General features: G+C 40.3%; 1 protein-coding gene across 2 annotated transcripts; it reads right to left on the reverse strand.

Annotated features, from left to right (window-relative positions):
• Positions 1-1786: 1786 nt before the first annotated feature.
• On the reverse strand, positions 1787-9766 carry slc22a16 (solute carrier family 22 member 16). Of its 2 annotated transcripts, XM_032542813.1 has the most exons (8): positions 9652-9766; positions 8523-8999; positions 7294-7411; positions 5121-5679; positions 4121-4248; positions 3114-3223; positions 2592-2691; positions 1787-2405 (listed from the first exon to the last, which is right to left on the reverse strand). In XM_032542813.1, the coding sequence occupies exons 1-8, from the start codon at positions 9693-9695 to the stop codon at positions 2241-2243; spliced, it is 1701 nt and encodes a 566-aa protein (XP_032398704.1). In that variant the 5' UTR covers positions 9696-9766; the 3' UTR covers positions 1787-2240. The 2 variants fall into 2 exon arrangements, with proteins under 2 accessions (XP_032398704.1, XP_032398703.1); XM_032542812.1 differs by lacking the exon at positions 9652-9766 and having other exon boundaries at positions 8523-9107.
• Between the last annotated feature and the right edge of the window lie 3933 nt (positions 9767-13699).

The raw sequence follows: 13699 nt of genomic DNA on the forward strand, positions 1-13699 counted from the left end.
ATGTATGTTAATGGATAATCACAGACTGGAATATGTCAACTTTTACTCAACACTATTTTAAAACCACTTCAATTAGATTTTTAAATGCTATAAAATTGAATAATACGCTCCAAAATTAATGAAAGTAGAGATTTGTACTTGCCAAAGAGCGTTGTGTGGAATCAATCATGTTTTTTCGGGTAATTACAATTGGGTAGTTAAAAAGAACATTGATATAGGAAAACGGGTCAAAGTCAAAGTCAAAGTACTTTTATTGGTCTCCCTAAGGAGAAATTTGCATTGGACACTGAGCAACTTAGCTGCAAGAGTTACTGCAAAGTTATGGCACCAACTGTCCTTGATATAAATACACACTCCTCCCCCCCATGTCTTGCCCGAGTTTGCATCTCTGTCTAACAATTAGACAATCTGTCAATTTGACCCGAAGACAACATGAGGGTTAAGTTTTACTTTTATATGTATAAATATAATAATATATTTATATAATATTGCCATCTGTGCACCGAAGAGAGCAGAAAAGAAGTACATTAAGTCTGTTTAACAAAGTCAATTAAACAATAACCCTTCAGATGAGTGATCCAGTCATTTTTATGAAATGTTCTATGACATTTTTATGGCACATGTGCATATGTATGGCATGTGTGTGTGTGTGTGAGCGCGCAGGTGCTTGCACAAGCACACACACGCACACGCACACACAGATGGGGAATTCCTGACAATCTTCTTTCCATGGTGTCCAATAACCACATACTATTTGAGACATCAGTATCATGACAGACTGGAGGTTAACAGCCTGGCTTTTAAGGTTCAAGTGAAGTGCCGTTTTTCCATCCACACAAATATACACTGTACACTGGTCATGCATCTGCCGAGTTCTTTTTTACTCTAAAGTTGAACACAGAGGGTTTGTTAATATGCTGGGTGGTGTAGAGGTGGGGGCAGCGGAGACCTCCTCTGCACCGGCAAATAGGAAGCTGTTTGTGTCGGTGGCCTGGTCCCAGACCTGCTCTATATTCTTAGTATGATAAAAATAGATTCCCTACTTTTCCAGCACCACATTGAACTGTTGACGGAGGAGAAGGAGGAGGAGGAGGAGGAGGAGGAGGAGGACTTTTACAGCAAATTGTAATGGCATTCATTAAGTTAGGGTTTTTTCTCAGTATCACTGTAGAACTACAGTTGTTAAAGTAAATTAATAAATAAACAAGACAGAATTGAAAAGTGTAGTAAAGAAAAGGCCAACAACCTGTTAGCCATTTTATTTATTTGTCCATAAAGAAATAAAACAAACTATTCATACAAAAAATCATACTCTTAAGCTGTTCAGAATTGAATACTGAACCTGAGCACTTTTGTCAACTACTGTTTGTTGTCACTGTTAGAATATCAATTGATTGTCATAAATACATCTCCACAGCGTAATGGTTCATTCCTGTCTTTGGTCCAAACATCTGGAGATCACATCTTGACTCTTGACCATGATTGTAATGTAGCAAGTATTACTCTATATTATTTCACAGTGATATCTAAAACTAGATGCCCTGAGATTTAAAAAATAAAATAAAATTAAAGAGTTAAAGATAATAAAAAAGGTGACTTTAAAATGAAAACTGAGGCACTTAGAAAACCATTCAATCTGCATGCTGATGTTCCAGAAACAGAGGCCCAGCCATGTTCTATACTTATGATTACTGTTTCAGAAAAGTAACTAAATCACAGTACATACTCATGCTCACTTCCTTCAAAAAAGAATTTCCAGTTTAGTACAACTTAGGTCTTATTTTTGCAGTTTTAGTAATCTGTCCTAGCAACAACATGTTCACAAAGTTCATTGCTAAGATCCTACACATTTAAAGAACAGGCTAGCTGAATTAAATTAAAAAAGAAAACAAAAGAAAACAGTTCAATTATGACTTAAACTGTCCATTGTAAACATCCATCACATTTTCTGGTGCAACTTTGACCTACTGAATGTCTCAGGACCCTTAAATAACTGTTGGCCACTTGCAGAAGAAATGTCAGCAAATACATCATTTAAACACGTTCTGATAAAGCACCATTTTTTTTTCATTTCTTTTTTTCAACAATCCACAAATCAATGCTGTTACTTTTTCCGTTTTTGGCGGCTGTCTCCTCTCATCTTTTCCTTCATTTCTTTTTTCCCCAAAGCTTCTCTGTGCGTCAGTCTCTCTGGTTTTCCAGCAGTGTACAACTCAGGCTTTGGCTTCATGTTGGTTCACCTACATCCTGTCCTCAGCATCGTTACTGCCCATGGCTGAGTTCTTGCTGGGCTCGCGTCCCAGAGCTTCCGCTTCTTCCAAAGTAGTTGTTAGAGGTCTGCCCAGGGTTTCAGGCAACAACAATGTCAGCACTCCGATAATGAATGCCAGGATTCCCACGATGAGCTACACAGGGATCACAATGAATACAAAAATTTAAATTTGTTTTGTTGCCAGGATACCCGTGTAGATAAACTATGACAAATTTATTTAGTACAAAACAGGGTACAAACTGATAGAAGGAACAAGGTAATTAAACAGTAAAGGATATCTGTTGTTCTGAGAGAACCAGCCAAAAGAGAACATGTATACCTGAGGTAGGTAGGTCCAGACATCAGCCAGGTACACGCAGAAGGGGGCCACCACACTGCCAACACGGCACATCGTACTACCACTACCCACTGCCAGAGACCTACAGGGAGATCATATACAAAGTCAGCAACATTAAAGTGACGTCAGGGTACAGACATGAGGCCTACCACCACCATTAGAAACAAGAATCAATTACTGAAAAGCAACATTACATGTAAAGTACATTATATCTGCAGCTGTGCATAAAACACTGGTATGACTGTCCATGTGTAATACAAACTATGTTTCTTGCATTTTCTATGTTTCTGACATAAAGACTGGCAACATAATGTGCCCATAATGAAGAGCGATAAACACACAAAACCACATACAATGTTAATGACTCTTTCTTCTTTGATTATTTATCTTTCCTTGTTGTTAGTACTATAACAGTAGTAGGTGATGCTATAAAAGTGGAAAATGTCTATAACAAATGCAAACAAAACTGTATTTTCTTTGTCTGTGTATGATTTGAAACCTTACCTGATGATGGTTGGGTAAAGCTCACAGGTGTACAGGTATATGAGACCAAAGGCAATGGCGATGGCAAACTTCCCTGTCATAGAGAGAGCGATGGCCAGTGCCTCGATGTCCTGTGGAAAAGGAGTAAAGAAGTCAGTTGGACAGTGTAAAACAACGACTTCCTATGTTTTCCCATGGTTCATATTAAAGTAAACTTTGGTTTAGAAATTTTGCACATAATTTTCTTCTGCAGCAAATCCCTGTAACAACTTTTAGCCCGCAAAAGATATTACTGCCAACTTCATCTTGTTCACAAATAACTTGACTATTACGTGAACCATTGACCTTTGACCTTCAGACGTTTCATTTTACCACTGACTCAACTACATGTAACATGTAATCTTGACATATAAGACATTTTGATAAAATACTGGTAAGAGGAAAGTAAAGCCACTGTAGTAAGTATAAAAGGTTAGGCATGAGAGAGAGATCTGTAACTGTAACTCCCTAACTAATACAGTACAATTTAGCTATGTAGACAAGCACAGCATTACTGTATATAGCAATAGCGCACAGAGTAGCCACGACAGTTGAGACAGAGTGAGGTTTTGACGGCAAGTATTGTATTTCAAATCTTCATAAACTTATGAAAAAACTTTCTCAACAAGTAGGGAAAGAAACCTAGGCCCAGAACAGAAGATTACAATGTGCAAAGATCTATTGAATAATAGAATGTATACAAATGCCAAGTTTAGTGAAAATATCAGGTTCAGACATTATCAAAACCTGCACATCAATGGCCAAGGAAGTTTACAAAATTACTGCACTGCATACAGGGTTCAACAGTAACAGTGGTCAAACGACTCAGGGTTACATTAGGACAGTAATCTTGATAACTAGTGGTCCAGACAGATTGTTACAGAACCCTTACGTACACACACGCACACGCATAAGCACAAGCACACGCACACGCGCTCACTCTCTCTCTCTCTCTCTCTCTCTCTCTCTCTCTCTCTCTCAGTACGTACAGGAGGTACCACAACGATGAGCATACAAGCAGCCCCGGCCAGGATCAGGGCTGGGGCACAAGTCTTCTTTCTGCCAATCCGGTCCATTGCAAAGCAGCCAACCAAATAAGAGGGTAGCTCCACTGCACCTGTAAACAGCCAATCACAGCAGTGGTCGGTCAGAAGTTATCGTGGCATTGACATACTGATACAAAGACCGTTTCTATATAGGACCGCTAAATAACCAGCATCTGCAATGTTAGTGTAGCTCAGCTTCCTAAAATGTGCTCCGCATTAGTGGGGATTATGAATGGTCCTGCTGGGCATTGTAAAGGAAGCCCATTAAATCAGTGTTTTCTGTTGAGTATGAAGAGGTACAAAACAAAGCATTCATCTGGATCATCTGCAGACATTATAAGTACCAATTGTAGTATTTGCGATGTGCATTTGTGAGAAATAAATGTTTGCCTGGGAAACCCCCATGCTTTCAAAATAGTATATTTATATTTATATAATTTTTTATAACACAAACTATTAAGCCCGCAGATGGAGAGCTGTTGTTTTACTGTAATTGTTCACAGGCTAATTTGACCTGCTAAGTTACCAAAAACAACAGATGTGAACAAAGCCAACCTGCAGAACAGAAATCATCTTACTGCCTACCCAACGACAAAATATTATCCTCACTAATATAGAACATATTATTTGAAAACGTACACCACAAATATTACGAACAGAGTTAAGCATTCACGCTGAGATTCTACAAACAGTTTTAAATCCTGTTCAACTTGGTAAAAAGCTACACTACAGGCACACTAAAAGAAATAAACTCATGCACAGACACAAATCCACTCTGCATTTAAACCCACACATGTTGTGATGTAGTACAGCTGTCAACAATACATCTACAAACAAATCTACAATTGGATGACCTAAGCAGAATGCTAGTTAGTTTTTCAGTGTCATTACCACTATTTTCCTCCTTTTTTCATGCACATTCACACATCAGCCAATCACTTACCAGCCAAGAAGAGGTTGACATACTGGTTTCCTCCTAGGTTGACTGAGCCCAAAGAAAAAACGTAGTAGCCCAGGCTGCCGATGAACCAGATGGCCCACACCGTGCATGTACGGCCCGTCATCCTCCAGCTGCCAAACAGATCCAGGATGGACAGCTTCTTCTCATACTGCAATGGCCGCTGCTCTGCCTCCTCCAGCAGAGCTTTGGCGTTCTCTGTCTCCTCTGGCTCCAGAAGTTCGTGCACCTTCAGCCGGCTTTCAAGACCGTTGAAGCTAGCGATCGTGTCCAGCAGGGTCTGAGTTTCCTTGTGACGGCCCTTGGCCATCAAGTAAAAAGGCGTTTCAGGGAACTTCCAGCAAAGGAGCAGGAAGGGCGAGGTGCATGTGGAGAGGATGATCTGGTAGATCCACCAGACCCGCACCAGGTAACCGGTCAGAGCCACCACCATGATGCCAACAGCAAAGGCAGCGTGCACGTGCATAGAGGTCCATGTGCGCACCTTGATGCCAGTGAACTCTGTGACATAGACAAACACCACCACGAGGTAGCCACTAGATACCTGCCAAACGCAAAGACGGGTAGAAGGAAAGGAGGGAGGTTTGAAAGACAAAACAAATTTTTTAATATACATGAGTGTACCACAGAGTGTCACAGTGTCTGGTTGTTGAGGATTTAAAATGGTGCTTGTCTTTCTTTTTGGCCACATATCAGTACTTTAAAACTTGGGTTAAAGCTAAATGTTCAATGTAAAAGTAGCACAGGTAGAAAAGAATCATGAAAGCGGGAAAAATAAAAAGTTACACTATATGTATATGTTTACTAACATTAGCCATCCTAAACTACTGATCAAGCCAGACCAATAAGCATGTAGCAGCAAAGCCAGTGCATTGAACTGACCAAGGGTGAATTGTATCACCTATGAATTCTTTTGTGAAAGAAACATTGAGTCCTTTTGTCTTTTGAAAAGGACATAGTCTTGCTTTAAAGTTGAAAATGAGCATTATTGCTTGCCCCAGTTGTTCATGCTGTTTACAGAGCAGATAAGTCTTTTCCATTTTTTTGCATGCATATACAGCACCCTAAAATTCACAGTATGATATAATAATAATGACAATGATGATGATTTAAATAATGAAAACTAATCTGTGAAATTATTTTTTTTCTCAATGTAATAGATATGATAGTATGCAAGTTTGCTGCTATGTGTATGAGCCTTCACTAGCTGAGAGTCTCATTCTATGTGAAAACAACAGCTGTGGCTGGTTAGGGTTGGGGAGGACTGGCGGTGGGGGAGGGGGCTGGTAGAGTGAAACAGGTGACGAACTGTAAGGGCTCTTTCAGCACAACTTTACTGCTGCGTGGACTAATCTTAACCCTAATGACTCACTTCCTTTGTCTTGTAAACATGTTGTTTCATGCACATATTATCTATTACCCTGTACACAAAAACACAATTGTGCACACACATGAACATACAAAGACACATTGAAGACACTTGCTCTACAACTGTTAATCTTGTGGTGGTCTGGGAATTTCAGTTTCTTTGACTGTTGCATTTCCTTGTTTTAAATCAATTTAAATGATTTTTTTAAAGCAAATTTTGGAAAATACTTTACTCCCACTACAAAAGAGGGCAGAAACACTGTGTATATACAAATAAAGTTACACAGTCATAGTTCTGTTCTCATTATACACCGCTAGAAGTACGTCTTGCTTTGTTTTACATGTTGGCTTCACTGCGATATGACTAACAGGAGGTGGAATTCATAGAGAACAGAAGAGATTGGTTAAGAGATTGTTGGAACATGATGAAACTAAGGAAGCATGCATGTTTTCAAGCAGAAAGAGCACCTCACTTGTCCCATACTGGCTTTGGGTGCAAGCATTAATAGTGTTAACAGAGACTTTTTATTTTCAGTGATTTGAAATTGTTTTGCAAAATGCAATTTCACACTGGTGGCCAACTTTATCAACTAAGTGTGGGGTCTCTGGAAATGTACTGGAAATTCACATCACACTTGCTCACCTACCTACTTTCTTTTGGTATGCTCTCATATTATTCCCCGGAAATTGATTTGTCATTTCGCCAAACTGCACCAACTATGGCATGCAAGAACACAGACACACAAGGATAAACCACCAAAAAAATAGTACGTACATACACTGAACTCACCATGGCAAGGAGGAAGCGGAGCACTAGAAAGAAATAATAGTTTCCAGAAAACGCTACACACACCCCAAACCCAAACTGACAGAGGCTGGTGAACATCAGGATCCTCACGCGACCAACTCTGGAGGAGAGAGAGACAGAGAGATGAAGAAACTGAGTTAACAGGTAGGCAATGCATTGAATAAAGAAACATTTAATTGTCAAAGTTGAGTTGGGATTTTCAGATGCAGCAGTCCAATATAATGCTGTAATCAAAGTATGATTGTACCGGACCAACGTTTTGATGTAGGCATTGCATGGCATATATTACATATTTGAATAAAGTTGCAGACACAAAACGTTTGTAATTTGTTTAATTCACTAAAGTTCTGCATTCGGTAGTGAACAAATAACATAATATTACATCATTGTGGGACAAACCCTTCACTTCATAACTTAAAGATTTTCCTTTATTCTATCTGCACTATATGTATCTATGCATTGAACATGGAAGAGATGCTCAAGCACCTCTTTGACTGCTCAATGTAACTTATACATTGATTAACAAGCGAAACTTGACCTCTGACAATGTTTAGCCCATAAAGTCATTCACCCAGTAGTCACAATGGAAAAGACCATGTATAAAAACAAAAGACAGTGACACAGTTTGGTCTGATGATCCATGATTATAACCAGGGCTGCAAACACCAAAATAAATTTGAAATGTGAGTCACATACTGTAAGAACTTGGGGCAAAGGATGCCTTTGGAGATCTTCTTGTCCTGTGCGCAAGCAAGGAACAAGGCAGGCCTTGATAACCACTGCCATCAGCACTTTATCCTTAACTTGTTGTTGGCCGACATCAAAGAAAGTGTCCTCGAATGCTGCTCTCATCCCTCAATCCCATCATCCACACCAACTATCCACTTTTCCTGCGGGACTGTCTCTCCCACATGCTTTATGCCTCCATGCATGATAGAGAAACCAGTCCCTCTGTGCGCATGAGAGATGGCAGTAATGAGGCAGAACTGCAACTATGTCTCCTGAAGTTATGACTACATGTGTAAAAGATTATAAAAGCTCTTACAGCTACTTGAACCTGTGCTCTTGTTTCCATGCACACGTGAAAAGAACATCCTCAAGTGGTGCTACTCTACTTCATGTGACTTACATGACATAATTTGCCTGTGTAAATACACATTTTGCGAGACGTTACCCCACCCCTTCTCCCCAATCCTTCATCCCATGCTTACCTGTCAGCAATGTCTCCAAACACCAGCGCTCCGACCAGCACCCCCAGCATGAAGGTGGGCTGACACATCTTGGCCAGCCACTCGTTCTCACACACCAAGTCCCAGTCCGTCACTATGCTTTGGTGAATTTCACTGAGGTCGTAAACAAAGTTCCCATCGCAGGATTTCACTGTTTTGTTTCCATCAAAGTCATATGTAAAGTTTTTGGGGTTAATGCGCAGGGCGCAGCGGCACCGGCTGAGCTCCCACTGTTCTCCTTCAGCCGTCCTCACCACCAAGGGCCCAGTGTCTGACTTGAAGATTGGCAGGAGGTCTTCCAAACTAAATCCTGTCAGGTTGCCGTATAGGACATCGGTGATGTTGCCGGGCACACTGCACACAAAGTTTGGCGTCTGCACTAAGAAGACAGAGGCCAGGTAGTGGATCCCACAGGCTATGGCCTGGAAGACTGCTGCAAAGTACAGACATGCCTGATATCTGAGAGAAAGAAAATGCGTTAAACACCAGAGCTGAAAAGGAGATGTGATTTGAAGTGATTTGGCACAACTCATTTAGCGCTCCCATTTAAAAGATAACTGCTAAAAAGGTCACATTAACAACTCATTGTATGTCCATAAAAAGCTCTGCCCATGTGCAGAAAAAGAAACAGTGATAAGGTTTTAAAAGAAAGTCCACATCACAAACTGCCTTGGATTTAATAGAAATGTTGAGACAAGATATGATATGATAAGATAAAAAAAGAAAGATGGAAAATAAAACCTATTGAATAATAATACTAAATCATTGTAAAATAGACACGGGATGATTTTTAAATCTACAAAGAGGACCCACAAGTTCGTCTGAGGTGAAGATTGCCCCTCACTAAGCATTTTGATTTGGTATAAATAAATGATAATATGATCCAACGGCATTCTGCACAAGTAATGAAATGTTGGAGTGACTGAGCTCTCTTTTAGTTAGCCTATCAGTGTTTTGTCTTCAAAAACGCATTTGTATTGTTGAATAGAAATATTTTTAGACGTTGAGAAGTTAATTCGAGTGCTACGTGGCAGTTGATGATTCTACAAAATAACCCGAAATAATTTACATAACTAATGAAATAGGAAAACTTAGTGAGTTTTTCTGATACCTATTGAAATGTCCGAGCTCGTCGAATATTCTTTCTACGGTCATTTTCTGACGGTGAGTTTGTTCGTCGAGGGTCCCGGTGCGTCTCTCGGATCCTGAGCGCGTCAACGTCAAATAATAAACTGTGGCTTTCACGGAGCGGAGCGAGGGTAGGAGGGGCGCGCGTGCACGCACACACACACACACACACACACACACACACACACACACACACACACACACACACACACACACACACACACACACACGATGATGTTTTGGAGCTGTGTTTGTAATTCCTGTTTATTTCATTCTTTTAGTTGAATTAACATACATCATTTCAATTGTTTTCTGACAGTAACTGGCCCTTAAAGCTATGATTAATGGCCCTTTGATTACTTCAGACATTCCCATACAATGGAGCAATCATGTGAAGTGTTGTCTCAGTACAAGTCAGGTTATTATGAATGATTACAGCACATTTAAACTAAAGTTGTTGACCTAATCACAGCCTAGCTCTTATTTAGTGTTGTTGACCGTATCAAGCAGTTTATTTTGTTGTAGACTGCCGAAGGGCAACACTGGGCCACTGACATCATGGATCCATACTCTTCTGAGGTGTTAGCCCTGTCAGGATCGACCTACTCAAATGCCAATAAAACAAGCTGCTGCTGTAAATATGCCTGGCACTTAAGAACAAAGAAAGAAAGAAAGAATAAAGTGGCAATGAGCTGCTAAATTCATAATTATTACAAGGCCATAGTTTAATCTCTTAACCAACAACATGCTACTCTCTTTCCCTTTGTTTCACTCTCTAAACCAGGGATGCATCTAATGACTACATTCATTGTCAATTAACGGGAACAGGAGGGGTCAACAACAAAAAAACTTCTGCTTCGCCCTTCACAAAAAATCTCTACGTTATATTACTATTTCACTGAGAGGTTACATAACAGGGACAATTCTAAGATCAAACCTTTGGGGGGGCCCAGCCCCTAATGAGAATATGAAATGGATACAATGCCCCTGGTGCGGTTGCCATAGTACAAAAAAAAACCAATATTGCAGTGTAAGTAAGTGATGTTAAAATTAAATTGAATATGTAATTAAAATAGCGCCCAACTATAATCGTAAGTATCAATTGTTTCTTCTGCTTTGACTTTTTCTCTGAGAGCACTCTCCACGTGTGGCAGGCTCAGTGTTGACAAATGTACTTTACGACATTGTCATCATAATACATTTTATACAGCCTTATTATTTTAGTCCACCCCTGAATCCCCCATTCCCCTATCCCAACACTGCCTTTGATTACCATGGCAACCAAACCAAACAGCAGAACACAGAGAGTGGCCACAGAGAGCAGTTTATCTACATGTGGTGTTGATGTAACCATGACCAAGACTTGGCTGGAGATTGCTTCGGGGCAGTGAGGGTGCTTTCAATGTCTTTGAGTAATATGGGAATTATCCCACAGATTGTCACAATATGGTGTTAAAGGAGAATGCTGTCCAGTTTTTATGTTAATCTTGATCTCTATAAATATGCGAGTACTTTTGATTGAAACAAACCCCCGACTTGAATCGGTGCAGGCAACACTGAGTAGCTGCAGCTACGTGTACAAAATTCCACTGAGCTAAAACGGCAGGTAACGGGGCAAGTTTTAGAGTGCCTTTGTGCCTCTTAACAGACACACAATGGAATCAATATGTCTGTACAAAATGAACAGGGCCCTTACGTAACATCAAGATGCGTTTTCAAGTCAGACATTGTTTTAATTCACCTACCCTGTCTTGTTCTTGTCGGTGGTTAGCTTGCTTGTCTGGTTAGCTGCTAGAGCTAGCTAGCTGTTAGCTGCTAGCTGTTAGCTGCTTTTGAGTGTGTTCAGCCAGGCTTTTGTGAAAATCAATACGCAACAGTTCTGTGTGTATTTGTAGCTCATCCATTTTGTGTGTGATCTGTCTGTTGTTGGTGAGTAGAAGGCTTGGCAGGGTTGATCTGTGTGGTAGATTCCTCAGCCGCGCAGGCAGCCTTCGTCCCCGCCTTCCTCGCCTCCCGCAGCCGACAACAATTCCCCCGATCACCGGGGGGGGGGGGGGGGTGTAGTGGGTGTCCTCCATGCATTTGCGGCGACAAATTGTAATTTATATTCTCCTCAAAAATAGGTAATTGAGCACTGCAGGGGTTATGACCATACATGTGCATGTGGCTTGCACAGTAATAACGTTACTGCCAGCTGTAGCTTTCGCTTGGAGCAGCTGCTTCATCTACCTGATGCACCTCTCTGTCTCTGTCTCTCTGTCACACACAACTGCATGTGTCTTGCAAATGGCTTTAGGTGCACAGACGTGTAAACCGACAGTGTGAAAAACCTGGCGACCTGTGTAATAAGTTCAGATGAAGACGAGGACGACATGGAAAATGATGATTAGATGATAAAATAATGGATACCAACATACAACATACATACAACATACACTTTATAAACTGTTTCTTTATTGAATTTTACAACTAACAGGACTTCGTCCTATGTCTCCATTCTTTTCACTCTATTCTATTTTGTAGACTTGTGCTGGCTGATGGTCCTTCATGCCCCAGGGACAAAAGAAAGCATACAGTTTAGGCGGAAGTTGTGAAAAATGGGCGTTTTTTCTGGTTTAAAGAAGTCATGTGACCTCTGTGTTTGCCAGACAGATTCAGTACTGGGCTTAAACGGAAGCCTAAAAGACCCCTTTTTCAATGATACCAAGCACCATATTTTAATATATTGACAATATTGCTACCATGAGCCTAAACCAGATATACACCAGATTTCAAAAAACAGAATTTAACATGGGGGATTGTAACTTCAAGAGCTGAAAAAAGTGATTTTGCTAGCACCCCTGCACTGCCATCGTGATTTTTCTAGAACTAGGGGTGTATACCTTGGCAAAAAACAATGACAGCATTTGTCCCCCTGATGATACTGATCAACACCCCTGGCTAATAGACTACAGGCTACATTACCCTCTTCCCCCTGCTTTGATTAGTGATTGCATGATGTGCAGTAACTGTTGTAACTTTGCCTTGGCTGGATTCATCAGGAATACAAATTGTGACAGTGTTTGCTTTTCCAATCTCGGCGACTCGCCATCTGCACTGGTTTATCCTATGTGAAAAAAACAAACAGGAAAGGTGTATTTGAAATAAGCATTTATGCAGACTGACAATTCATTCACGTTCAAAATGAACAAAAGGGTCCTCTTTTCAATATCCAATGTTTCAGGAGTAACATTTAAACATTGACAATATTAATGAGGTGCTAATTTAATTCCCAGCCCTTTCCTGGCCTTCAAATTGCCTTTTTATCTTGAAGCCAAAAGGTTGTATGTCACAGGAAATGGAGATTATTATGGAGATTTAAGGCACAAGCAGATGTTGTTGCCATAAATCAGACAGCGCAAGTGGAGCTGTCATTTTCCACATTTCAGCTAGGCACTGGCAGTGTTGTTAGACACTACAAACTGTAAAATTGTATTTCTTTTAGTTATAGCCTAGTTATATATTATAAGACATTCCTTGTAATATATATAGGCTATATCAGTAATTTCTTCCAGTTAATTTAGGAGAAGGTAGACAGTGGGTTTGTGACCCTTGGAGTTTGACCCAATTTTTTGAAGACTTGAGTTTTGACTTTCTGCTGACTTTAATATTTTCTTCGTCCTCACTTCGACCTGTCAGCTTTGTTTGCTGTTCACCTCCTTACTTGTTTCTTGAAGTATTCAGAGGACGCTGATAAAACTTTGCTCCATGTGGACACTGAGGATAAAAGGTGCTGACCATTGTTAAGAGGTGCTTAACGGTTGCTTTTGTTCTTTTGTCCATGTCCTGTTCTGCTCTATTGTTGGTTGAAGATGTGGAAGAAAGAGGCTTGTGTAGATGTACAGATGTTTTATACTATATTTTTACTATAGATTGTGTTCTTAAAGTTTTGGAGTTTTCTTGTTTGTGATTGGATTACAGTGAAATACAGTTTTCAAACGTGCCTTTGTGTACTACGCTGTGTGTGTGTGTGTGTGTGTGTGTGTGTGTGT

The sequence above is a fragment of the Etheostoma spectabile genome, chromosome 18, assembly GCF_008692095.1.
Source record: "Etheostoma spectabile isolate EspeVRDwgs_2016 chromosome 18, UIUC_Espe_1.0, whole genome shotgun sequence".
NCBI classification, from domain to species: Eukaryota; Metazoa; Chordata; class Actinopteri; order Perciformes; family Percidae; genus Etheostoma; species Etheostoma spectabile.